This window comes from Microtus oregoni, unplaced genomic scaffold, assembly GCF_018167655.1.
Source record: "Microtus oregoni isolate MIOR12 unplaced genomic scaffold, Mior012 000024F_ref0000369, whole genome shotgun sequence".
In the NCBI taxonomy this organism is placed as follows: domain Eukaryota; kingdom Metazoa; phylum Chordata; class Mammalia; order Rodentia; family Cricetidae; genus Microtus; species Microtus oregoni.
The window spans coordinates 25,459,466-25,487,108 of record NW_024543083.1 but is presented as its reverse complement, the minus strand read 5'-3'; the positions used below and the strand labels follow the sequence as shown (position 1 = coordinate 25,487,108).

General features: G+C 41.7%; 1 protein-coding gene across 4 annotated transcripts in view; it reads left to right on the top strand.

The window, feature by feature from the left end:
* Positions 1–27,643, top strand: part of Tenm3 (teneurin transmembrane protein 3) — a 448,945-nt gene that overhangs the window by 337,260 nt on the left and 84,042 nt on the right. For all 4 annotated transcript variants that reach the window (XM_041673596.1, XM_041673595.1, XM_041673594.1 and 1 more), the window contains 2 exons: positions 2,933–3,118; positions 26,744–26,770. In XM_041673596.1, the coding sequence (XP_041529530.1) occupies positions 2,933–3,118; positions 26,744–26,770 (213 nt within the window). The remainder of the gene's footprint in view (positions 1–2,932; positions 3,119–26,743; positions 26,771–27,643) is intronic.

Genomic DNA, 27,643 nt, shown 5'->3' with positions numbered 1-27,643 from the left:
CCTATCTCTCAATCTCTCTTCCCTCCCTCCCTTCCTCCTTCCCTCACCCACTCCCTCCCTCGGACAATTTTCTCTCTTCCCTCCCTCCCTCTGATTGACCCTCCATCAATGGCACAGACCTCTCAAAGCAGACAGAATTTATTGTATGTGTATGCCTGCTTTGTTGAAATAATAGCCCAAATTTTTGGTTAGAAAATTCATGACTGCCAATAAATGACATGTTTAGATAAATAAGAAAATCATAAAATGGAGTCTGGATTGTATAAGGGCCTAAAGATTTTAGGAAACCTTTTTCAACTGATGTTTATCAAGCCAAGCGTGAGTGAAGAACACTGTTCGTATTCATTTGGTTTGGCCAGTTTTCTTAAGAAATACATATTTTAATTATAAGAATCAAAATAAGTATTTATTTATTTCTGAATTGTTACTTAGTTACACTTCTAGTTCCTGAACACAAAAAAACAAAAAAATTTATTTCACAAAGAAAATTCAGTTCAGTTGTATAGGGATGTGTAAGTCTCTCTCAGGAGGGCAGGTCTAATAATACATCCTGTAAAGTAACCCACGCTGGAATGACATCATTTCCAGTTTGCTTCACAGTCTGGTCCAAGCCGCAGAGGAACAGATGGAGTGCCCACTGGTTTTGTTCCATGAGAATCTTACACATTGAATGGCTAAAAATGGCATCCATCCTCATAAAATCATTTTGCCACGAATAGCAAAAAATAATTGTTAGTTCAAAGATGAAAGTGGCTGTCTCCTGTATTATCTTACGTGTTTAGATTTGATATTACCCACGCTGACATAATTACTTTATAGTTGAGAATCAAAATAAAAATTCTATCTATATTTTTAAAAAATCTTGAACTCTAAATACATCTAGAAAGGCGGTGGAGATCTTTGCTCTGGTCCATCTTTATACCCTCCATTCAAAGCAGAAGTGCAACACATTAAACTCAATGGACAGAATAAATGAGAAATCAAGTGTTCATCTTTTGGAGAAGAAGATTAAATGTTATAGAAAAATATGAAACCCAATTATCAGCTGTAAAAAGACAGAAAGCTTAAGATAAATAGCAATGACCTTAAAGTGTTCATGCTCGGCCTATAAGTGCGTCTTTTCTCGTGTCCGCCCAGTTCATCTGACCGACTTCTTATCCCAGTATTATTGTTCACTTACATATGTGGCTGAACATTTAGTATAAATCTAATGTCTTTAACCAAATGAATCCTAAAGGGGAAAGGCTGCCAGCCACCTCCTTTGCCATTGTGAAAATGACCTTCGGATATCTAGATTCAATAAGAGTGTCGAATTTATAAGCAGAGCGTTAGGTAGAGCTATTAAGAGAGAAATGAATTATTTGTGTGAGAAAGTTTACAGGTTTGGAGGCAGCCGAGTTTCCCTGTCTCCATCAGCGGTGTGTCCATTAATTAGCCCTTCAATTCTACTTCAATTAAATTAACTCTAATTAATAAGTTCATTACAAAGATTGACGCACCTTGCTCAGAGCCAGTGTGTTAAATGCTGATAAACAACTTCTCCCTAATGAAAAATTGATTCCACTGAATGAAAGGGGGACCTCCAAAAGGCACCCCTGTTCTGATGCTGAGTTCATGTTGTGTTGGCTCTGGAATTAATCAAACCATCTTCGCCTCTTAATCAAAAATTTAATTCAAAGGTTATAGAAAAACCAAGGATGGAAAAACAAACCAGAGACACAACTCTGTCCCAGTTAATGCCCTGAGTGTTTTTTGTAAGAAATGGTACAGTTCTCACAGTGTCTTACTGGGGTGTCAAAAGTAGATAAGAATGTGGCTAAGGATGGTGCCCAAGAAGTATCATTTGGGGACTGAGTGTAGAAATAGGAGTATGTGGCAATAGAAATGCTTACTTCTTTTATCGTAGAGAAGAAAGGCAACCATTGCTTTTTCTTTTTTTATTCGTTAGAAATGGTTTTGGAATGAAAACTCAGACTGCAAAAGTAGTTTTGCAATCTGAGAATAAAATCCATAGTTAACTTTATACATAAAAAATAAAAACTCAAATGTCCTTCAAAGTTCCCTCTCCCTTTCTTCCTCCCTCTTACTCAGTTAGACCTAGTTAAATAAAGCTCTTAAGAAAGCTTTATATAAAAAAAAAAATTACTTCAGACGTCTGAATTCTTTTTAAAGGCTTAATCCAGTGTTACACAATTTGAAGGCATTTGGTCATTGTGCACCTTTCAAAAATCCCAGCAGATGAAAATCTTTGTTTTTCAAATGACAGAGTCGATGTGTATATATATTATTAAACTGGCTTTCTATTATGTGGGCTAAGCAATTTGTAGCTGTCAAGAGTGCAAATTTACTAAATAGGAAAAACAACATTTCCCCTTATTTAGCCAGCATGCCGGCGTGTGTGAGCAAGCTAATGTATTTCTATAATAGAGCTGCCTTAAAGTTTCTGAATATTTAAAAATATTTAAGCCATGGCTTTAGCAACCAACCCGTTTCATTTCTCAGTAACTGTATATAATGCAACTTCTGTTAAATATTTGACACACTTAGCTACTCAAATATCTCGTCATTTTGGTGTCCATGTTTCTTTCTTGGCTGCCAATGAGTAGTCTTATATATTTATATGATTATTCCATATACGTAGTATTTCATGTATAATATCTCTTTATATATGAAGAAAATTTGCCAAGCATTTATTGTGTGTGTTTTATGTGCCCACATAGCCATATATAAAATTAAAGACTATGAAAGAATGTAAAATTCTACCATCCGCAGCTGCTACTTGGCAAAGCTGAAATGAACCTGGCGTGCGGTACTTGCGGTTTACAGTGACTTTGCTTTTTCACTTTGACAAATGCAAGAGGCCTTAATAATCCTCCTTCTCACCCCCACCCATTCTTTTCTCTTGCCTGGATTCCTCTTTCTGGCAACGCAGAAATCTGTTCCGTGGACTGCGGCACACACGGAGTTTGCATGGGAGGCACCTGTCGGTGTGAGGAAGGCTGGACCGGCCCGGCGTGCAATCAGCGAGCTTGCCACCCGCGTTGTGCCGAGCACGGGACCTGCAAGGACGGCAAGTGTGAATGCAGCCAAGGATGGAACGGGGAGCACTGCACGATTGGTAGGCCCACCAGACTTCTAGTGCTTTCTGTAGTGCGGTTCTGTCTGCGCTGGACCCGAACCCATCTACCCGATAGACGAGCAATCCACCCCCGAGCCCCGCCCCAACCCTTACCGTACTTCTCTCGATCCTCCATCTCCTGTGAAAGAGAGCGAATTCTTGGCTGTCTTTTAACTTAGAAGATCACCTCTTCACATTCATTTTTTTTTAATCTTCTTACATACGGAGAAGAGTTTCGTTTGTAATTACTGTCTATGTTTTACAATAATTTATTTCTAGTTAGAGGAACCTATCTGAATGTGAGGTGTAAGAATGGGAACATGTTGCTTGGTGTAATGGCCACCAAGAAAATGGAGTCACAAAGAAAGATATTTCAGTGCTTTGTTTGTAAGCCGTTTACTTTGGTCGGCTGCGAGCCAGGTATGCTCAGCACCCAAGAGTCTCAACCGACCACCATGGCATGGCTTCATCTTAAGTGCTAGCTGCTAGTGTTCCCTACTGATATTGCACCTCTTAATAGCAAGCATACCTTCTACTTGACATTTTTGTTTGTAAATTTTCCCAACTCCATGGGCTTTGTTGATCTACAGAATCACTCTTCTTAGTCCTTTGGTACTGTGAGTTTCTACTAAGGCGGTTTTTTGTTTTGGTTTGGTTTTTTTTTTTTTTTTTTTGCCTTTCTATTGCGACTTCACTGGAAGTAAACCAGAATAAGCCCAAGCGTAGCTGTTCTTTGTAGGCCTGACACTTCTTCAAACATGGGGATGTTCACCAATACCTGGAAGCTGAATAAAATATCAAGCAGATCTTTCAGACCAAAAACAGTTTTTTAAAGAAAAAAAATGGTAGGCTAGGGTTGTACTCACCAACATGTAATGCGAATTCAAAAGTGTCTAGAACAGATAAAATACTGCCTTTTCAGCATACTCAATACTCCCTTCCCATTCGAGTCACAGAATTAAAATGTTCAGCTAACAAAGTGCGTTAGAAAGGTAGAGGAGGTCATAAATCCCTCACCTCATTAGAAATATCCATCATTGGTCGTAACTGACAGGCTGGCAATTTCAGAAGGTAAGGCACCATGTTTTCTGAAATATTTTGTGGTCACAGGGTAAAATTTGATGAAACTCTTTGGGGGCTTATCGGTAATTGAAACAATGTATTCTTCCAGTGTATCTGTATGATGGCCTTCTTTTTTCTGCTTACAGGACTTGGGTAGCAAGAAATTGCATCATGGGAAACTTAAGAGTGTCCACAGTTCTGCAGTCATGTGCACATACTTAGCCCCACCCCCTCCCACAGTTAAAATCCAATCTCCTTTTATAAGTTAGCACAGTTTTGTCGTTACCAACCCTATAAAAGGTTCTTTGCGATGTTGTTGGCCACCCTGAAATCTGTTTCAAGGGTCCCACCACAGTCCTCGATGTTTGGTGACCTTCTGTGATGACTCTAGGACTCGGAGGTCACTGGAGTCGTGACTGTAGTTTACAGAGATCAAAAAGAGGGGTGCATCCGAGTCTGGAGTCACATGGAGCGCCAGCCTTTCTCCAGGTCAGGATGCACTAATGTGTATGCAGAATTCCTCCCAAGGGCTCCTTGTGGGCACAGGACATGTAGCAATGTAGGGAGCGTGCAGATTTTCAGATGTCACACAGGACCCAGCCCCACCAGTTCCTGAAGGTCCCGTCTGCATCATCATCTGTGCAACACCCTCACAAGTGACCTGTTGATGGTGAAGTCACGGCCTGATGTGGGGAAAGATTCAGTATGCCCAAGTCATCCACAGACATACATGTTCACAGCCCTTGCCCAGGGTTCATCCCAGCTGTGATGTGGCTCTCCCTTCTGATCTCTGAGAGGCTTCTGGGACAGGGACCACATGAAGCTCATGTTGCCACATTAAGACAGAAAACAGTTGACAAGCAGGCTCTCTGTATCTCTCTTTGGACACTCAAAGGACCATACAGTACCCCTATGTCCAAACAGCCCCACCCCTGAATCTCGGAGTCCTCATACACTAAAGGCAGGAATACAAAAATATGCTTTTTGCATCACACAAATGAATTCTAGCTAGGAGCAAAAGGACTATATATCTGACTATGTATCCTCAGAAGGACAACAAATGGATATACATAGCTTAAAAAAAAAACAGAAATATATCAGTAAGCTTCTAATAGGCACATAGGACTACCACCCAATAGCTCCTCAAAGAGTTCTTCTGGGGTTCTGTCTTTACTGGCATTGGCAGGTTTATATAGTTAACAGTTTCCTACGAGTAAGTTCTTCTTAAACAATGCTATACTTGTTTGGAAACAAGGAAGATTTTTGTTAGTATACTGGATCTTTTTATTGCAGATGGATGTTTCTTGCCTTGCTGGTTGACAATTTCATTTTCTATTGCTTTTATTAATTGTGTTGCTTTCTACTCCAGTACAGGAAATAAAGGACCTGCTTGGACGTGTTTTAAAAGATGTAGAGCCCCTTTAGAGCTGAGGCTATAGCTCAGTGGTAAAATGTCAGGCCAGTATACACAAGGCCCTGGGTTCGATTCTCAGCGCCACCAAAAAGAAAAGTGTAGAGACACTTTGAAATTCTACTCTGCTCTTTTGTGTCATTAGAATGAGTCTAGTTTTGTCACGCAAAGATGCGGTTGCCCTTCTTCTGTCTGCTCGCTATCTGTGTGTGCGCCACAGTGTAGCCCAGGGACCATTCGTGAGCTGCTGGGGAAGCAACCAGGAAACAGTGTAGCATTTTCTCATTTGGGACGGTTACTAGTCTGTGCAGTTCCTCTCAATTCAAACATATATCTGGCTAAAAAGAAACTGTCATCTTCAGAGAGACTGCTCATAAATCAACGAGATTTTCTTTTCCTTTCTCCATAGTATGTGTCAGCTCGTAGACTACAAACAGGGAGGTTAATTGAAAGAGAAGTGGGGGAGAAATGAAACAGTTCAAAGCCTACACAGGTTCTCAATAGAAAACAAAAGAATATTCATTAGACATCTTACTATCTTCATAAACCCCGTTCGTGCTTTCATAAAACCATGGGCATGTTGATAGCAAAATCGTCAGGGATCCGGTGTACCCACTGGACACTGGCTCTACCCTCACAGGGTTCCGTCCTGGTATTTCTATTAGCCTGCTCATATTTTCCTCTTGTTACAAATCACGAGTCCCGCAAATTAGGCACGTTCCCCTCCAGGACTTGTGCCAAGTCCTGCTTTCTTGGGTTGCACTTCGCCTATTGGTGCATGCAGACAGAAAATAAAGCGATGGGAGACTGGTTTGCAGCAACGTGGTGATTGAAAAAGACATCTTTCTCTGCCTCCGCGGAAGGCACTTGGGATGGTTTTATGAATGAAGAGGCAGGAGGCGTTTTACTGAAAGAGCCACCTCCTGTGGGCAGCAGTACTTGTCATTAGTGTCATTTGAGAGTAGTAGCACATGGCACTAATATAGCTGTGCAGTTGCAATAGCTTCCTTTTGGACTGTGGCTTATTTCCAGATGAAAGGATTATCCTAGACATGTGCCCGTGTTTGTTTCTCATGAGCTAGGAAGCATGCAAGGATATTGTAGAGGAGCCCTGAAGTAAGTCAAAAATCTGCGGGATGTAATTGAATGTCTTGCAAATGATTGTTGACATAATTTGGGTGTCATGTGACTATCAGTATATGAAAGAAGGCTAAGCAATTCTGTACTGTGAGAATTGAAGCGAGTCAGGTTTAGAACTGCTCTCTGATAGTTCAAATCTGTGAACTGTGTGATACTGATGAGTTATGACCAAATCGAGTGAGTTCCTACCACAGTGTTTAACTGGGATCGGAGCCTATAAACACAGGAAGGCAACTGGGCTGGTTCGGTTCACTCTCCTACCAAAAGAAGGGCCAGCTGTATGTGGCTGGCCTGTACCTCAACTGAACTGGTCACGGAACCAGAAATCCTGCATCCGCATGCGCTACGTGTTATTTCCAAGCAGAATGCAGGGCCAGTGGAAAGTCTCAGGCTGTGAGAACCCCTAATTGCCTCATTTTGAGTATTCATTAATCTATAACTTCCGCAAGGGCCTTTCCTTTTCAGCTTTTATTGAAAAGATTTTTCCCTGTTTTATCCATTTATATCTATTTGAGTGCACGGAAACGAGAGATGAGATTGAGTCCTGACGAGGCCATAAGGGTGTTGGATAGCATTTGATTGTTCTCGGTTGTCACAGAGGACAAGAAAGCTCTCAGCAAGCTCTGTAGGTAGCTGTCTTCTCGAGCTGATCGATAGTTTCCATTTCTCCAGGGAACCAGAAAGGGAAAAATTGACTTACATCCATAACAGAAGAACCACGGGTTGGAGAACATATTTAAATCTTAGAATAAGCCTCCTCTGAAATATTTAAATCTCCGTTTCAGTAAACCTCAACAATCCCAGAATTCTGTAGGTGTGAGGGTTGGAGATTTTTGTCTCCACTTTCGTGGTAAAGCTTTGGGATTCATTCTAGAAGGGGGCTGGTTCTTGGCTTTGTTCCGTTCCATCCGTCATCCCATAGGGTTAAGTCTCTTGGATCCTTGCCCTGTCTGAAGGACCCTCGGGGTCATTTGTAGTTCTAGAATGGTCTCTGCTGAGTATGCGAAGGTAGGAGACGTAAGCACAGGGTTCCCTTGCTGCCTCAGTTTCCTTCTGCCTTTTCATTTGCCATAGGAAGGAATCATGTTCAGAGGTCCTGAGATCTGCTTTGTAGGTACCTCTCCCCCCCCCCCATCACTTTTTACTTGGGAATTTGTTTCTCTGTCCACTGAGCATTGCTGTGCAATTTCTCTGTGATATGTACTGAGTACTCTTCCGTTTAAAAGGATCATTAACTGTTTTTATAATACACAGACCTCTAAGTCATTTCTGTGGTTCAGCACGGCTTGTGTCTTAACTGTCCTTAGCATCAGGTGGAGTCTTTCTAATGGCAGGTGATTATACTAATTGATATTTATGTAAGATTTTGAAGTACAGTTTTCAGATTCCTGGGAGCCGAAGGACTTGTGTCCTTGCTGAACAACTAAGTGACCTTGAACAATTCATTTACACTCTCTACGTTGTTTTCTCTTACGCTGATTGCTAATATCACATGCATCAAAGAATTGTTGGAATGAAACGAAATGCTGTTCTGTGAATTATAGCACGTACTCAGGTGCCTATAAAAGAGAGTTCGGTAGTTTTGAGTTTTAGTTGCCTTAATAAGTATGAGAGAGACAAACTGCAACCCAGACCACGGTTTATGTGTTGACATTTAAAAAAACAAAACAAATGTGAAATCAGTATGGTCTGGTACAGGCCTCTAATCCCAGCACTCAGGACGTAGATACAGGAGGATCACAAATTCAGGCCCATCCCTGATACATGGCAAAACACTGTCTTAAAAAGCACTATTAAAAACAAAAACAAAAACAAACCTGCCAAAGGCATTTACTTAAAGAGTTCATAGAATTCCCATCTTGTTGTATGACAGAACCTTATGTCAGAGTAGATATTGTTTAACAAGGGTCTGTATGTCAGGGGACTGGGAGATAGAGAGTTGTTTTTGAAAATCGTGATATAAAAACAAAGGTAGGGTGTGTAGTATGATATTTTTCTTCTAGTAATGTCTCAATACAGAGCTTTCTATTGAACAGCATTGATTTTTCATGTACTTTGTGGCAATTCAAATGGAAATTTGACCTAGGGGAAGCACTAATTCCTTAAAGCTACAGAAGACTGGCTATTTGATTTTATTCTAATTCCTCAGTATGATGGGAAACAAGATTGTTAATGATCACAAAAGCATGCTGGTTGTCTGCCCAGACACAACTCAAACAACTCCCACTTCCATTAAACAGCCAGGTTGCCCGTGGCTTTGGGACACTAAAGACGAGAAATGGGAAATTGCAGTGTAACAGCCGGGGAGTCATCTGCTGAGCAGTGTGGGAGAAAGGGGTCAAACCTTTGCCAGTGTGGCTAGCCTAGGTTGCTGTTTCACTTCTTACCTCCGACAATAGTGTAAGAACAATAATTTCTGGTCAAAGGAAAGACTAAGTGACAGTTTTGAAAACTAAGAACTTATTAGCGCTTTGTTTACTTGACAAATTTAGTAGTTTTATAACTCCAATTTTTTGTCTGTAATGTTTTCCCAACGTTGGAATTAATATAGTAAGACTGGGTGGGATTTTTTTAAAGTATTCTTTTGTTCAAACACTATTTATAATCATCCTGTCCCCACCCCCAAAACAAGTGGGCTAAGTTACTACTACAGGGCTGTATTGCGCTGCCCTGGAAGCAATTTCCTGTCGGTCAGTGGGGAGTAGCAGGTGAGAGGAGGACCATGCCTGAGTCTTGGACCATGCCAGCTTTACTGGAAAGTTGCCAGAGCTTAAGTCCCAGGGTCTGTCACTCATACTGACCGCTTATAAGATCCCTCAAAGAGACCGTGACTTCATACAGCCATGTGTTGCTATGATGTTTACAAATTATTCAAGACCTCCGTCTCTCTTGTGTTCCTTTGCAGGACAAGTCTCTTTGTGCATGGCAACCCTAGAACACCGATAGGTGCTTCTACAGTCCCACTAAGGAAAAAGTGAACTAGGAGATACATTGAGTTTAGATGTGATGAGGGGTATGTTTATGGGGTATGAAATCGTATTTCTGTCTGTGGTCGTTACTGAAAATATTCTAAAGGTTCCAAGCTATTCTTGCCGTCCCGTCCACTGACTTACCTAGAGCCATATACTATCACGGCCGGAGAGTATATGGAGATGTGCCAGTCCCGAGGAGCCTGCCACAGACAAATATATAATACATACATATATATAGATAGATAGATATAGATATATATAGATATGGCTTGGCATATATGCAAATAGAATTCTTATCACCTTACAGATAGAAATCTCTTTAAGTAATTTTCCCTGATTAGAATATATTAGATAGCTGGATGTGGTGGCACACACCTTTAATCCCAGCACTCAGAAGGCAGAGGCAGGCAGATCTCTGAGTTCAAGGCCAGCCTGGTCTATACAATGACAGGTAGAATTACACAGAGAAACCCTGTCTTTAAAAGAAAAAAAAAAGACATGTTGGATAATAGAACTTATATAATTTCATATGTGTTGTAACATTTTTAGATAAGTCATTCTCTTGTGAGGAGTTTACCAGGAAATTTGTTTTTAACAATGAGTTCATCAATGGTGAAGTCACATGTGCTAGGAAGTCCAGCATGTCACGCAATCATATGAGTCCATTTGAAAATGGTTTCCAGTTTATGTGATATGGCTTACCGACATCCGCAAAGATAACAAAAGAGTTTTGTCAAAACTGTCTTCGAGGGAGGCATGAAGCAGGCAAGTGTCATCAGTTCACAGGATATCAGACCAACCTGTTACACAATAAGAAGTCCGGGAATTTGCACATCATGCTAACAATTTACATGATACTATCGATAACAATTTTGAATTATTGTTTTTGAACAATAATCAATTTTGAAGCCAAATGAAACTTTTCTAATCAATAGTGAAAATCATGTTATACCTCACATTGAGTGGAGATGAAATTATCTCCCTCAACTGTATAGTCATGTTGCGAAATTGCTGTTATTTTAAGGAAGCAAGGTGCATGTCATTTCATAATAATAGAGAAAGTGGCTTCTCTGGTATTTGTGCTATTCATCAACTGAAAAATTTTCAGCATCGTGGTGATTTTTCTTGTTCCAAATAATTCTTAGCTTGTGCCCAGCACTTCCTCTGCCTTCGTGTTGTTCTTCTTAAAGAGGGGCCACCTCCCAAGTTAACAAAAAGTTTCAACCCCCACCCACCCCCACAAAAAAAATTGTGTCTACTCTGGCCCCCACTGTATTCTGTGCTGTCTATGACATCATAGGACCTTACAGAGGTCTCCTGTGCCTCTGTTTCCCCAGCTGTAAAGTGGGATGAAAATAACTCCGTCCCTCCTGGAGTTGCTGAGACTCTTGAGTGGGTTAAAACTGTGGTGGTCCCAGAGTAAAGACCACACAGAGGCTCTTTAACCATCACTGCTGGTCCCGAAGCCTTTGGGCCGACACTAATGGCAGACTGACTGAGGCTAATGCTTTCTTCATGAGTCACCTCCTAGCCTCTGCTCGTTCCCTCTGAGAAACAGGAAAGCCTACTGGGTACAAGAACTAATCCCATCTTCCCAATGATGGCTCCGTGATCTGCCATCCATGACGCAGGATGGGTCGTCATGGGGCTGTTGGGCACGGAGTTGTTTGGGGGGGAAATTTTCCTAAGCCTACTGGGCAGTGGAAAGTCAGACAGGCTGAAAACCCTTCTGTGAAGTGTACGACATGAGAATGGCATGCTAGTCTACAGTCTCGATAGTGCTAAGTTGATAAAAAGTTGGATTACCTGGAGGATACTGGTTCCTGGGGGAGTGGAGGAAAGCCCCCTTCCGAGCTCATTGGGCGTCATCCATTTTCTGGAAACCAATCTGGTTTTCTAATGTCTGATTTCATCTGTTGAGATAACCTGAGTGTCCATCTGGGGCCTCTCCACTATCATCTTTCTCATTTGAGCCCTGATTTATTCAGCGAACAGTTTTATATGCACCACTGTATCCTCCATAATGCCTTCAGAATTGATATTTTCTCGAATGAGGTCATTTGGTCTCTGCCACAAGTGAGCTCTCTGAGAGACAGACGCCCTTGTTGATGAAGATGTCAGCATCGTCTCTACTCCAGCTCTGTACTCTAAAAGGTGCATCAGAGCTGTTTGTCTTAACCACTCGGCCCGTTTTCACTTCTGGGAAGAGGGGAAGGAGTGCTGGCTGGCTGTGTTGTCTATGTGGTCGGAAGTGTCTGTTTTGATGTGGTTGATTTGACCTTCGAATGCTTCTTCTCCCTCCCTGTGAATTCTTCCTTGGTATCAGTTTGATTGTTTCTTTTTTCTTACAGTATTAATTTCATAACAAAACGATATGAAGTTGTGGGTTCAACTCAGGGATAGCCAGGGTTACCAGCAGTGGCAGGGCCGTGCTTTCTGCCAGTCTTTTACTTGCTGGTCTATAACCTGACGGCTCAGAGTCATCAGCTAACACAAACTGCTTTAATGGTTCTGGTGAGACTTGATTAAGTTGGACTCTGTGTTTCTGACATGGTTTAGTCTCAAAACTATGCCTGTCAAAGCCTTTGGGTCACTATATTTTTGCTTCTGTGATCCATACCCATAAAACAACAGCGTTGTAGTAATTTTCACTCTTCTATGAAGTTCATGTGAAATGCATTATAATGTTAACACCATAGTATTCTCTTCTGCCTTTCTGCATCCTCGTAGACTTCCGATGTGTGATGTATGTATGGTAATGTTAGGGATATATAAAGTACCAAATGATTTAATGGTATCTCATATCATCAAATTCTCAAACAAGAGTTCTCATTTGCCTTTCTCACTTGGCTTGCTATAGACTTGGTAAAATCACCATCCCCTGGGCTGCCTTGGCAGGTTTTCTCTAGTCATGAGGAGAGCTTATTTCTTAGGGTACCCATTTCCTTACCCCTAATGATGGAATGAAATGTGAGCATAGCGTTTGCAGCTGGAGTCCTTGTGTCTTTGGTCCAGCCTCAATGGTTTCTGTCCCATCCTTGATGCTGTGATATCCGAGGAGGCAGAGTGTCTTTGACATGAGAATGTCCATCTGAAGGCAGCAGTACCACTGAGAGGTGTATTGCTTCATGCGGTGCCTTCGTGACAGGTGTATTGCTTAGGGGTCTGTTAATGTGTCCCGTGCTTTAGGGAAGGATCAACGCTCAGAACATCTGAAAGTCAATTGTGAATGTCAGTGACTGTCTTGTGGGTGCACGGATCTCGGATGATTTACACATTGCCTTTAAGGATAGAACCTTCAAGATCTTGCAAAGAAATCTTTCTTGCCTACTTTCCTGGCCCTGATATGATAAGTTCAAATTTGTGCTGAGGGGTTGATTTCAGATTCCTCTAAAGTCTACCTCCTCTGTTAGAACTCGGATCCCTAATCTGTGCCTAAGTTAAGCCTTTCCTGCCTCACTTACTGGAAGGCATCCCGACTTCAGAAGTGTCAGCTTTCAGATAAAACAGAGGGGAAAAGCCCCTGAGATTTTTCTCAACTGGAAGCCATACAGAGGATGCCGGTGATTCGTGTCGCTTTATGATCTCTTAGATTTCATGAACTCGGTCTCATGCTTAGATCTGAAAATGTTATTCCTTCTTCTCTTACTGTCATCCATTTATTCCCCACCAGAAACTTCGTGCTTTCCTAGTTAGCTTCCTTTGGGACTCAAGTACTCCCTGTGTAGGTGATCTATACTATGGGGAATGATATACAACTTGTAAATCATAATCTCCAAGGATTTGGGGGTGCTGCTAGAGTTTGAACTCAAGATTTAACATGAACAGGTTCTTCGGCTGCTCTGCCTAAACTCTACTCCCAGCCCTCAAGATTGTTTTAGCCAGGAAATGGTGGAGCACACCTTTAATCCTAGCACTCAGAAGGCAGGTGGATCTCTGAGTTCGAGGCCAGCCTGGTCTACAGAGCCAAGTTCTAGGCAGCCAGGGTGGTTACACAGAGAAACCCTGCCTTTAAAAAAAAAAAAAGTTTTAATCTGTTAACTTAAATTAACATGTTATATAGCCGACTTTTAAAATACAAACATATCCGTGTCTAAAATTTGCACTGTTCCTTAAATCACATTCTTGCCTTAAGTGACTTTATTTTGCTGTTTTTTGAAAGACATTATCTGATGGAAGGGAGGAAGATACTTACTTTCCACCCCCTGGAGACTTAATAATTCACGACTATAATAGAAAGAAGATGGCAAGAGGCAGATGAACAGGATAATTCCATTCTGTAATAGAAACAAATGAACAATAGACTAACAGGAAAGTAAGGTATACATTGATCGCTGTACACCTGCATGGTTGTCACATGTAGTATGAAAAGTCAAGAGTCAGCCCAAGTGTAAAAAGCTGCAGAAAAACATTGAGACTTAGAGTTTGGGGGGGAAAGTGGCAACAAGTTCCATTTGGTGCCTGGAGGCTCCGCCTCCGTGGGAATGGGGGCAGGGTGACATGCTCAGATGAAATGCAGGTCAGGCATCTGCCCTGACTTCCTAGGATGGCTGTCTATGACGGAGCCTCTCTGGGCAGGTGTCAGACGACCTGTGGTCCCTTTTTTCTAAAAATAAATTTGGTTGAATAAGATGCTCGTGGTGTCCAGGACATGCCACTCCTCCAGAAGAAAGGTACGTCAGGTAGATCAAGCCAGCAACTTCAGAGACATCCCCCTCCCCACTCAAAAGGGAGAGGCAGGTAGGAGGAGGTCCTAGGGACCCTGTTCACCTTCAGTTCAAAGAACTAAACACACAAAGCCACATACTTTGGAACAGCATTTCTTGTGTCCTGATGCTGGGTAGAAGCCTGTCTAGTTATGTGAATTTGGTATCGTTTTGTTTTGTTCAACGCTTGCCGTTTAGTCCCGTGCTAACACACTGCAATATCTTCTTCACTTTGGAGCATGTCACTGCTTTGCATCTTTTCAGAGTCATTTAAGGTCTTAATTGCCCCCAAAACTTAGCATCTGGGCGGTTTTAAAACTCAATTGGCTGGATAGACAATTGAATAGGAAATAAAAGCGAAAATATTCTCTTCGGTTTTTGCCAAGTTCATCAGAAGCCTTTTTGTTGAAAAGTTAAGGTCCGTGGCATTTGGGAGTGAAAGCAGGTGCAAAATATTGTTTTCAACTAATTCAGGGTATGAGCCAGGAAGGGAAAAGCTTTAAAAGTTGCTGCATCTTCCCAAAACCCTACCCAGGTAACTTAAAGTGCCAGGCAGGTAAGGGGGTGGTAATATGAATTTTAAGTGATTTTTCATATAGACTGAGAGTGACACTATCCTAAGTAAATAAAAATCACTGGAAACCATGGGCTGGGAAGATTAGTCACTGAGTAAAGTGCTTATCGCACAAGCGTGAGGACCTGGGTTCAGATCCCCGGCCCACATGTTAAAAGCTCAGCATGGTTAATGCTCCTGTAATCCCAGTACTGGGAGGTGGAGACAGGAGGATGCCTGGGGTTTGCTGCCCAGCCAGTCTAGCCAGTCAGTGACCATGAGGTTTAGTGAGATACCTTACCTCAAGGATGGATGGATGGGTGGGTGGGTGGGTGGGTGTATGGGTAGGCAGATGAATAGAGAGATGGTAGGTAGATAGATGTGAGATGGATAGATGGATGGATGGATGGATTGATAGATAGACAGACAGACAGACAGACAGATAATCACACGCATACTCACCACACACGACACAGGGGAAATTTTGATTCACTTTACTGTAAGAGTGAAATAATTAAACCCACAATTACAAACATCTGCTTCCTCCCCCACACAGTGCTAAGTAGTGTTCTTTCAATGTCAGAATTTCTCTTTAGCATTGGTGAACCCGGCGAGCTGAAAACAGCCTCTTTTCATCTTAGCTAACACGGTCTCCTTTCACCAGCCTGTTTTCGTTGTCTGCTTTTAGTTTTCATCTGTATAAATTTTTTATAACTTTATTAGTTCTTTGAGAGTTGCATACACATTTTAATAGTATTCAACCCCATTTCCCTAACCACCCACTTTTGTGTCCATCTTTGTAGCCCGTCAAGACCAACTTGTACTTCCCAAATAATCTTAGAGGTGCTCTTCCGCTAAAGTGTGGTCAGCTTACCAGGGCCTTCACCCTTTGGAGAGAACCGTCTCTCCCTCTTGCAGCAGCCAACAGTTGCCAACAGCTCAGGGGTGGGGCTTGGTGCTCAACTCCCACTTCTCCGCTGGTATTTGGTCTGGCTTGAGCTGGCCCTGGCCTTGTGTATGCTGTCACAACCGTGGTGGCCCCTTAAGTGCAGCTGCCCTGCTGTGTCCAGCCATCCACCACCTCTGACTCCTATGTTCTTTCTGCCTTCTCTTCCACAATGATCTCTGAGCCTTGGGAGGAGGGAGTCGAGGACTAAACATTCCTCATTCTGATTCTTTATACCTCGGCCAACTGTGGGTCTCTGTCTTGCACTATGTACTGCAGATTGAAGAAGGCATGGGACATAGGTTCTTTAACAGATCGTGAGGACATACCTCATTTCAAAAGACAAGTTGACCTGGACTGGTAGTTCATACAAAAGCAGGGGCTCCCCCGCCTTACATATTTACTGTGTCCACAGATAATGGTGTGGCTGAAGCTGATTTTTTCCCTATGGTTTTTCACGAGAGGGTCGGTGACCCTCTCCTGTTTGAGTGCCTCTTTAATGAAGCGGGGAAACAACTGTCTGAACTGTGGCTCTCGTTTCTGGGATTTAACAGGCATGTGCCTTGGGTAAATTAAGGAGCAAAGGAGGTCCTTAAATATGAATACATTGCCAGATGCTTTTCCATTAAACTCTGTTGGTTGAATGAAATTAGTAAATAATTATGTTGGTGGGGAACCTACTATCTCCAAATGGAATATAATGTCTTCCTTTAACAACCGAGCTTAATTTTTTCCTATCCACCAAATTAGTTTTTAGGGCAATCTACATTGCAAATTGACCAATTTGCATTAAAACTATGCCTACTTGTTCTGATTTGTCAACACCTCTTTTTTTTTTAAACAAAAAAAAATCAGTCTTTAACATTAAGCATGGGTGGGTAAAACCATCTGCTTCTGGAACTCGCCTGCAGCTCCATCAGTTAGCACATGAGACAGGTTACAGCTGTTTAATTGTTACGGTGCCGAATGACTCCCTTTCTCTCCAAAATTAATATTTATGTATGCGTGCATAGAAAGCATGTGGTTAAACACAAGTGATCTAATTGTGAATTAGCGACAGCAGGTATTCATTCGTTAGGCCCCGCATGCACAGTGAGGTATAACATAGCGCATATCACATTTGGTCCAGCTCTTGACTGGCAAGATGAATCCCCAGTAATGGTTAAATCCTGCACGTGGGCCATCCACTCCCTATGCGTTGGTACACGGAAAGCAAAATGGCACCGTATCGCTGTCATCCAATGTATAAAGGAAGCCATCCCTGCAGAAATTTCATGTACTGTAACTCTGGAGCTCCAGCCTGCTGCCCTCTGTGTTGTGACCAGTGTAAGCCCAGGTCACACGGAGAAAGTCTAGACATGCAAGTTCATGTGCACGCGTCACCCGCAATGCTGAAAAGCTTGGCAGAGGTTGGACTTCCTTTATTCCAAAGTGGTGAAACACAGATTTAAATTTACAGCAGGCTGCTATAAAAGTTAACAATGCATATTCCATCTGCTCAGTACATTTCATAGTGAAAATAAGTTGAAAACTTCCCAGCGAACTCACAATCTATGGAGAGAGCCACACGTGGAAAAGAGGGAAGTTAAAGACCTTGGTTTCCCAAGGACATTGAGCCTATAATTAGTGATCCTAGAGAAGCTAAATAAGGAGAACCCAAAGAAAAACATATAGGCATCCTCCTGAATATTAACCTTCAGCAAGCGATGAAAGGAGACAGAGACAGAGACCCACATTGGAGCACAGGACTGAATTCTCAAGGTCCAAATCAGGAGCAGAAGGAGAGAGAGCACGAGCAAGGAACTCAGGACCATGAGGGGTGCACTCACACACTGAGACAATGGGGATGTTCTACTGGGAACTCACCAAGACCAGCTGGCCTGGGTCTGGAAAAGCCTGGGATAAAACCGGACTCTCTGAACATAACGGACAATGAGGACTACTGAGAACTCAAGAACAATGGCACTGGGTTTCTGATCCTACTGCACGTACTGGCTTTGTGGGAGCCTAGGCAGTTTGGATGCTCAACTTACTAGACCTGGATGGAGGTGGGGGGTTCCTTGGACTTCCCACAGGACAGGGAACCCTGATTGCTTTTCGGGCTGAGGGGGGGGGACTTAATTAGGGGAGGGGGAGGGAAATGGGAGGCGGTGGCTGGGAAGAGACAGAAATCTTTAATAAATAAATAAATTTAAGACCTTGGTTTCCGTATAGTCCCTGCCGAAGTAGAACAGACTTCCAAGTTGATTGTTCCGATACTTATGTGGACACTCCAACTCATTTAGAAAATGTTAATGTATCTTCCTGAAGTGTAATTACTGGTGATTTCATCTATAATGCTGAATCCCAAATTAGTTAATAATGTATAGCTAAGACAACAGAAGTGTTTGAGTGACGAGGAAGAAAAAATTTTTTATTCACACATACACACACACGCGCACGCAGAATTGTGACCCTTCTCAGCGAAGGAACTCATTCATATAGAGAATGTTCCTACCAAAGAGTATATATTGAGCTGGAGTATGAGGAGCCCGTCCTAGCCTTTGTATTCTCTAACACATTTCATGCAGTATGCAAAACAAACTGTTAGCGGCCCCGAGTTCATCCATTTCAAGTCAAACTTTCCCCTTCTTTATGGTTTCTTAAAATAAGTTATCTCATGAGTCATGGTTTTTCTAATATAGACCATGAGTAAGATGAATTAATAATGCCTGGCATCTGTTGAGTATATACCATGGGCTGGGAAACCCCAGTTCGGAGAGCACCATCTGTAGACCTTCTCTATGTGTGTACTGCTAAAATACAGGATACCCTATTCCACAATCCATGAGCCATTCCTGAGCTCGTGGCTGAAGCATCAGCCTAGACCACCTGATAAAGCATTTTCAGTTGCTCCTACATGTTTGTATTTTTCGCAGGATTATTTTTCCCTGTAATAAACTAACGGCTATTTGTCAAAAAAAAAATCTGAATCACCGTAGGAACAGGTGAAATAACAGTGATGGCAACTGGCTCAGTCATAAAATTCCATGCTTCTAGGAATTATCTTTCAGAAAAGTTTGGAAGATTTGAACTATATCTCTTAGCAGAACTTAGAGTTTGTCAAATAAAAATAACAATTGCACAAAGAAAAAGTAGTTTAAAAAGATTAATTTATATTGGGAAGGATTTAAGGAAGGTAGAAACTACTTATTGAAAAGCATACATATCTCCTTGCAAAATTTAATTTTCTATCCAATTTTTATGTCACCCGAAATTATTAGGCTGAATACTTTACATCGGCCGCTGAACAATTGACTTGTATAAAATTGATAGGTTAGATTTGTCATCAGCACCTGCTCATGGGTAGTGGGGGAGGCATAAAAAGTTCTTGGGTGAGTACCCATGTGTACCTTCTCACCTCAGATACAAGAAACTGACATCCTTGCTGAGTCATCTTTTAAAGGAGCTATGTGTTTACTTCTACATTTTCATCAGTAAGTTATAGATCTGGGATGAGTGAAGAGGACAGTTTGCTTTTGTAATCAGTGATCTCCTAGATAAAAAGTAAACGGACATAAGAAAGACCCACTGTGGTTTACTCACCTAACTAACAGTCTACAATTTTTTCTTTCTTTTTCATTTTTCAACATTACTTTTTACTTAGCGAGGCTGGATTTTGTGTCACCCAGGATGGCCACAAGCTCTTTAAGCCACAGAATGTGACTGTGAACTTCTGGTGGAGTTGAGCGCTGGGGTTGCAGGCACGCCCCACCATGCCTAGTCTATGCAGTGCTGGGATTGCACCCTGGACTTCGTCCGCCTTAGGAAGCACTCTAGCAGCTGAGCTACACTTCCAGCCCAGATTTTCCTTAGGTATTGAATCCCCCAAATAGACAGAGACTAGTGAGGTAATGATTCCAGGTGACACATGACCTCTTCTGAGCAGATCAGGAGCTCGGTACTACACTTTGCTCTGACTAGCTTTCTTTACAGTGCACAGGCTCTGGGGTTCTTATTTCAACACCTCAAATATCTAATTATTGGCATAAAGATTGATAGCATGTGTTTGTGTGTTCTGGGGCTTGAACCCATGGTAAGCATGAACTCTACAAGTGAACCACCTCCCTAACCATCTGTACTGAATTAAAGTGTCCTGGATTTGAAACCAGGATTTTCGTACATACTTAAGATGCGCTCTATACTGAGCTGCACCCTCAGCCTATATAATATTTTATAGACATTAGCAGTGCTCTCTGGCTAGTTTCATTCCCATCTCAGAATACTAAAATATACCTGTCCTTCCTCTCCCCGCCCCTGGAATCTACAAAACCCTAAGATGTATTTTCCCTATGTCATTCGGTAAACTCAAAAGCTAAAAGCTAAAGGAGACATGTGTTAGTGACCTATTTCTGTATATGGCCCAGCAGAAGGAATCCTGACATATGCAGAGAATTACAAAGCACAAGGCAGTGTGTGCCAGACAGTAGGCTTCTTTTTGGGCAAGTTCTGCATATGCCAACATCAGCATATCTGTGTCGGCATTCTATGTCCCTCTGTGGCCACCACTGTAAATATATGGTCCTCAATCAGGAATATGATTTTAAAATGAAAAAAATACCATATTCTGTCTGTCCTATATGAGATCCCAGAGCATGCACAATGGTGGCTTCCTTACAGTGCTGACCTTACAGTGTGGCTGATCTCAAGGCATCTTCTCACTGCGATCTGAATTACGCTAGCTCGGTTTAAATCAGGAAGTGTTTCATTTCACTCTTGGCTGATGCCTTGTTTTAAGTAACAGTCCAAACCAAAGCATGGTCTTCTACCTGGGTAGGTAATGTAAGGAACAATATATTTATCCCGGAAATTCATGCATCCAAATTTCCAAATTAAGAAAAAAAAAAAAAACCACAGATGGGGGAGGAACAATATCCAAACTTTCCAAGACATTTGAAGCAGGTCTTCCTAAGAGTTCCAGTTTTACAGAGAAAATGGTCTCTAAGAAACACACTGATACCATAGCCACCCATGCTATTGTTCTTTATCTGACACCATCTCACACTTACTAGATGCTGAAATTCAAATTCATTGGATTTCCTAGATGGTGTAGAAATATTTTAAATTCTTTCCCATAATCTTAGAATAAGAATTCTGTTCTTTTTTTTAAAGCATATTTTAATGGACCTAAGTAAACTATTTAAGAATATAAAATTGTTTTATGGTGTTTAAAATTATATCGGTATCATAATCCTTTATGGTGTGGTAATCAGTAATAAAACAGAGCCGTGAGTACCAATTAAGGAACATCAACTCAATGGGTATGCAGCCTGCATGCTGATTTAAACGGGTGCTGATTGGAATAAATGGATTTAATATGTACTTATTTGCAGACGGTGGCTTCTCTGTCACCCTACTAGGGCTGGTACATGAATAATCTGCGAATGATACTTTCTTACAACTTTAATGAGATACTAATGCGAATCATTTTTATTTTTTAAATCTATGTTACAGAAACTATGAAGCTCACAATGCTAAATACAAAATCTGCCCTCCGTTCCAAGGACGCCACAGTTAGAGCCAGAGTGAAGAGGGGGGTCCTTGTTTTGTCCCACACTCCTCTGGCTGAGTTAGCCTCTTCCAAAGATAGGACCCCAAGATTTGATCGTTGTGATTTAAGAGCGAAATATTTCCAGCATTCTTGATCCTGTATTATTTACGTATGTCTAACTTAAACCTGAGAGTCAATTTAGCAGTCCCATGAAAATACGGTGCTACTTAATAGGTTCTGACCAATCTCTCTGTCAACAGCAGAAACAGTGGAAACCATTCCTAACTACAGACATTAGCAGCTATGTGCACACACAGACACTTTCTGTCCCCGTGCCCCATGCTGACCCCATGAGCTACTTAATATACATGGAACCAATGTGGCCGCCTTGGTTGCTTCTCTGTGTTTATGAGAATCAGTGTGATGGTGGAAGGGAAGCAAATTCGGGATTAATATCATTCCGAGTAGACTTCCAGACACCCCCATTCCTCCCCTAAGAAGGCGTGTGCGCTCCTTTGACCTCGTTTTGAAGTGAACAGCCTTCTTGGGATGCGCGGCTGAGCAGGTCCCCTGGTGCAGCGTTTATAGGTCAGCTGAACTGCCTCTGGTCTTGGCTTTGTTTCACATTTGTTTTCATCCCTTTTATTGTCTGTGTATTTGTCCTCGCTTGCCTACTGGTTTCTCAGATCGCAGGTTGCAGAAGTTCTTATCAGAGAGCGATAAGGTCCTCGTCCGTCCGTCTGTACACCCGGCTGGTCGCCCCTTTAATCGTTGAAGTTAGCTTGCGTTTTCAGTCTTGCTTCCTTTCATCTGCAATGCTGAAATAATGATTTCCACCTTGTCCCATCTTTTCATTCAAGTAAATCCCTTGACCAATCCCAAAGCAGCTGATGCATCGTCTCTGCCCCACGTCAGCACACGGTTCTCGGTCCTCGGAGCTGTAAACGTCACTCACGTAGTAAAAACGTGAGCTTTGGTGTCCCGTTACCGGATTGGGGTGATGCCTTTGCCAGTTGCGAGGGATTTGATGCTAGACGAGTCGTTCTGGTACTGTGCATCAGTCTCTTTGTCCCTAAAAAGTGGGAAAGATAACAGCACTGCCTCTTAACCCAAAGGAGGGTGGAAATGCATCAGCTGCCGTGTTGTAAGTGCTTAGCGTAGCTCACGTACCATTAGCAGTCGTAAATGGCGGTTCCTGTTAACACTGCTGCCTGTGAGTGAGTGGCTTAGGGTGAGAGGGAGACACATACGGGTGACAGAGCATGGAAAGACTTGTAAACGGGGTGATTCCCACTTCCTCTTCGTCCCAGTGGGTAGCTCCCTCATAGAACATACTAAAACTTCGTAACAAGTGTATTTAATCACTTCCTATAGCACATGATAAAACCATATGGACCAGGCAGGAAGAATACATTGGCTACCCCAATTCTAATGGGAAATATTTGCACATTAAGTCACATACACACATTTATATAGTTCATAAAGCGGCATCTTTTCGTGATACTCCTTAGCTGAACTGGAAAAGGGGTGCCTTCCTGCTTTGTGTTAGGAATGAATTGTAACCTGTGAGCAGGTGCCCTTCAAAGGGCCTTATAGCCCAGACCCACTACTAACCGGGAAGATAAGAGGATATTTTTCTTGAGGTCCACACCTCCATGTGTCTCCCTCCAAACACAATGAGGAGGCTTGGAGGGAGAAAGAATTCTGTTTTAAAAGAACACCAAGAGAAGTGTTTGCAAAGAACACTGGGTCAGTCCTCTGCATTGCTGATATCGAAAACTTAAAGACTGGTTATATGATTATAATTTAATGATATAAGCTCCTATGATTGATATAGTTTGATGAGCCAAATCTTTGACACCCAGCCCTTTCCAGTCTTTGCCCACCAGCACATAGACTTGGGACCTCCAGAACAGACTTGCAACCTGGACAGTAGTTCATCTGCTGTGTCCCAGGAGCAACTGTGCCTCTGGTGGACACATTGGGAAAGAGAGACAGTTAAAGCCTCGAATTAGGCCCAGCCGTTAAAAGACCTTTAAAGAGACCTCCCCTGACAGTCTTCTCTGTTAGCCTGGCTGGACTCTGAGTCACTATGAGATTGAGACCCACCTCTGCAGAGAACTCTGAGGGGATTTCCAGAGGGGACCACAGGAGGAATATCTGCCCCAAATGCCACCAACATGGACTAGGGACTTGAATGGATTTTTTTTTTTTTAAGAAAAAAACAGCTGAGCATCCATATTCCCGTTTCTCTGTATCCTGGTCAGTCATGATGTAAACTGTCTGCATCTCCGACAGACAGCTAAAATGAATCATTCGGTCCCTTATTTCCAACCGACATCTTTGTCGTGGATTGCAAAACTAACTCATACACTCAAAGAAGCCATGTAGAAGGTGTCTAAAGGAAACTGGCAAGGCCCCACATATTGCTAGATAAAGAATGATTGCACTCTACTTCCAGGCCCCCTTCAGCAGTGCTTCCTACTGGGAAAAGAAATTATTTCTGAATCACCAAGACAATGGGGATTCTTCGCTATGTGTAGAGCCAGGCAGCCCACGTCGCTGGCTGTGTATCCAGCACTCGAAGGCTCCCCTTTCTCGCCCTGCCCCTATATTTGCTGGCTCAGTTACACTTGCAACCTAAGCTGGTGATGAAGATGAAATACAAGAATAATACAAAGTGCTTAACCTAACAGCATAAACTAAGCCTTCTCATAGCCTTCAGGAAGCAAGACTTGGACCAGAGCACCCCATACGGGTTCGACAGTCACTCTGAAACTGGTCTAAAACATCGATCTGGGTCAAAGGTAGATATGTGGGAACAATTAATATACCTGCCAAGCATGCCTAATCTGCAAGACATTCAGAAGCAGGGCTCACAGAAAAATCTGGAATTATCTTTACCCCTTGCATTTGTAGGATGTGTAGATTCCATCGGGCACCAGTTCTCTCAGATACAAAATCCAAAATAAGTTTTAAGAGTCATCATCGCCCTACAAGAAATGTGGAGATGCTCTCCCTGTGTTCCCTGTGTTCTGCATGGGTCCTCTTAAAAGACAAATACTCTAACTGCCAAGGAAAGTGTTTCGTGAGCAGAATATAATAATAGCGATTTTTAATGACTAGCACGCACCTATAAGAAAGTGCCATTCACTTACAAAAAAAACTTACAACTTAGTAGATCTAGTTGGTATTTTTTTTAAAACAATTCACTTTCAGAGTAGTTTTTCTGTAACTTAATGTGCATCTTAGCAACTGCTAGGTAGATTAATTTTTAACTGTTCTGTATTGTTTTTACAATTCTAGTTCCAATTGGCTTCTTACAACATGCCTGCAGTTCTCCACTTATTTCCTGGACTGGCTTCTATGATGATGTTGTTGATGTTGCAGTTATTTTCATAATTATTTTAACCTTGTGTATCCACATTTCCTTTCAATTTCTCCATTATTGAGAATCAGGCTTTTGAGCTATCAGAAATTTCACTCTTCAAAGTAAAATTTAAGCCCTTGTTTTTCTCAGTTTTAAGCTATCACGGTAATTCTCTATGACATCTACTATATTCCTTATGATATGAAAATGATAAATCTTGGTGTCATATCCTCAGTACAAATATTTTTATAGCTGATTTTTAGAGTTTCATGGATGCTGTGTTAAGTATTTCAAATATTTAAAGTGTTGTGCTAACTATGATTTATGTGTCCTTTTAAATGCATTTTCTGGTTTCAGCTCCTCTTCTGGTATCCGCCTGACTCCATGACAACCCCACCTTTACTATAAATCCATCCATGGCTTTGCACAATTGACTTTGTTTGCTAAATTAACAGGACTGGCTGCTCAGAGAAAATTCAGGCCCTCTTACAACTTCTAATCTAGATCAGAATTTAGCTGCAGCTCTTTCTTTTGGTTGCATTAACTGGAGCCGATCTGATATGAAAACACATGATATACTCACCAACTGTAATCAGTGGAAGTAATTTTTATAAAGTAAGAATTCCTTTGGAAATGCTACCCTGCCTGACTTGAAAACTCTCGATTATTAATATCATTATGGTTATGTGCAGATCGTCAAATGAGCTATTGCAGAAAGAACTCTTGCAGATTCCGTAATACTTAGAAAGAATGATTAAAAATTTGTAGCAGTGTCATGATGCAGTAATACTCTTCTCGTTTAATGCTTAAGAGATGAATCATGCTTACTAGGTATTGCGGGGTAGGACGTCAAGCCATTCCTTCTTTCACCTTAATTTCCCTCGTAGTGTATTGTCAATTAGCCATAAACGTTCTGATTTCTAAAGGCAATTCGGGAGCCTCTAATGGAATCCTGTGGCAAGCAAAGGATCTTTCTATATAGACAGTCCAGATGTGTCAAGACCACTTATGGGTTTGTCTACCCACATGGCACAGCCAGCAGACCTGAGCGTCTCCTGTGAGAGCTACGATTTAAATCATTCTTTCAAGAGTACCGCTGCCACTTGCATGTATCAGTAATGAAAAATAATCAACATAAGCATCTTTGAAAAGCAATTTTAGATCATTAAAGATGTATGAATTTGGACAAAGCAAGAAGATTTGAGGTTTATTAAGAACATATTAGGTCTCTATCATGAGGGAAGGGAAAGAGGCTTTATGTCTGGAAAGATAAACGGTGCAAGGTCAGCCAGGATCACAGTCTTGGTCCAGCTGGGCCTGCAAACCTGCTGAGAAAAACAGAGCCTGTTTCAAGACGGTTCTTGGGACGAAACAATATCTGAGACCACTCCTGTACCCTAACAGACTGCATATGTGATCCAGCTTGTGCACCTGACGTGGAGCCAAGGCTACCGGCGACTCCTCCAGGGCTTTCATATGCCTTTGCCAAGTAGAATGGAAATATTTGTCAGGAGGTTCTTCATTTCTTTCATTTCCCCGTTGCTTATTTATTTATTGATGATTAAATTTTGATTGCTGTACATTTCATAGCAGTAAGTTTCCAAAATCCTTTAGCCATAAAGACCAGAGTCTACTGATTCTACTTAGCAGGAGTCTTAACAAGCCATGAAAGCATGCCTGTTTTCCATCCAGCCGGTGCAGGGACGTGTGGGCATCCGCCAGACTGACCTCTAAAGCGTAGTTCCTGGCCTCCTGGCGGCATTGACTAAAATTGACGATTTTTAGACGATTCGATAGGGGCCTCTCTGTCATGTGATGTGAGTTCTGTGTCAGATGCAACTACGCAATTTGCATGTGAATTCTGAAATTTTCCTTGTCCCATGTGACACTTCTGAAATGTCTGTCTGTTCTTTTTTTCCTCTTTTAATCCCCAAGCTCACTATTTGGATAAGATAGTTAAAGGTACTGTATATCTACTTTTTGTTGCCATGTCTGCATATATAACTACATAGCTGTGTAGCAGATTATGCTAGGTGTAACAGGAGACTTCTTCATGCGTATTTTTGTAAATTATAACTTGGGATTACATTATGTGAAATGCTTCTTATTTAAAGTATTGAGACTTAAATTGTCTGTGTCTCATTTTTTTTTACAATTTTGGGGTTCTCGCAGGTTTCATTTCTTATTTAAAATACTAATTTTCACTAAAACCAAAACTGAAGATTGCAGTACATTTGCTGTTTTTTGTTTTATTTTATTTTGCTTCCAAATCTTCATTGTGAGTAATTCAGCCAATGAGCTTTAAATTATAAATTAAAGAATTATGACTACTGTTACCACAGAATAAGAATTGCCACTCTCAAGAACATTCTGGCTAACGTATGTGGAGAGAGAAAGATCTCTCATTTAGCCTCAGACGGAAACCTCTTTGGCTTTTTCTAACTGTATCAGAATATACATACAATATCATAATTTATGTTTTCTTATCTTTTATCAAACTACAAAATCTCGTGCACGCTGTTGCATCAGAACTGACAACGCTGCTCAGCAAAAAACAGCAGAGTCTCGGGTCTTCAGTTAGCGTAGCCATGGGTGGAGCAATGTTGTACGCAAAGAAAATCCCTCCCCCCCTCCCCAGAATACCTATTTTCTTTTCCTTGTTTGTGCTTTCCATTAGAATATGAAAATATTCATGGCAATATCCAGGCTTTCGTATCCTAGTTCCGTGTGCAAGCAGCCAGTGCTGCACATGGGTATTGGGGCAATTAAATACTTTCTTCCAATAAAAGCCACAGGCAAACACACCTGGAAGGAAAATCTACCTATTTTATATAT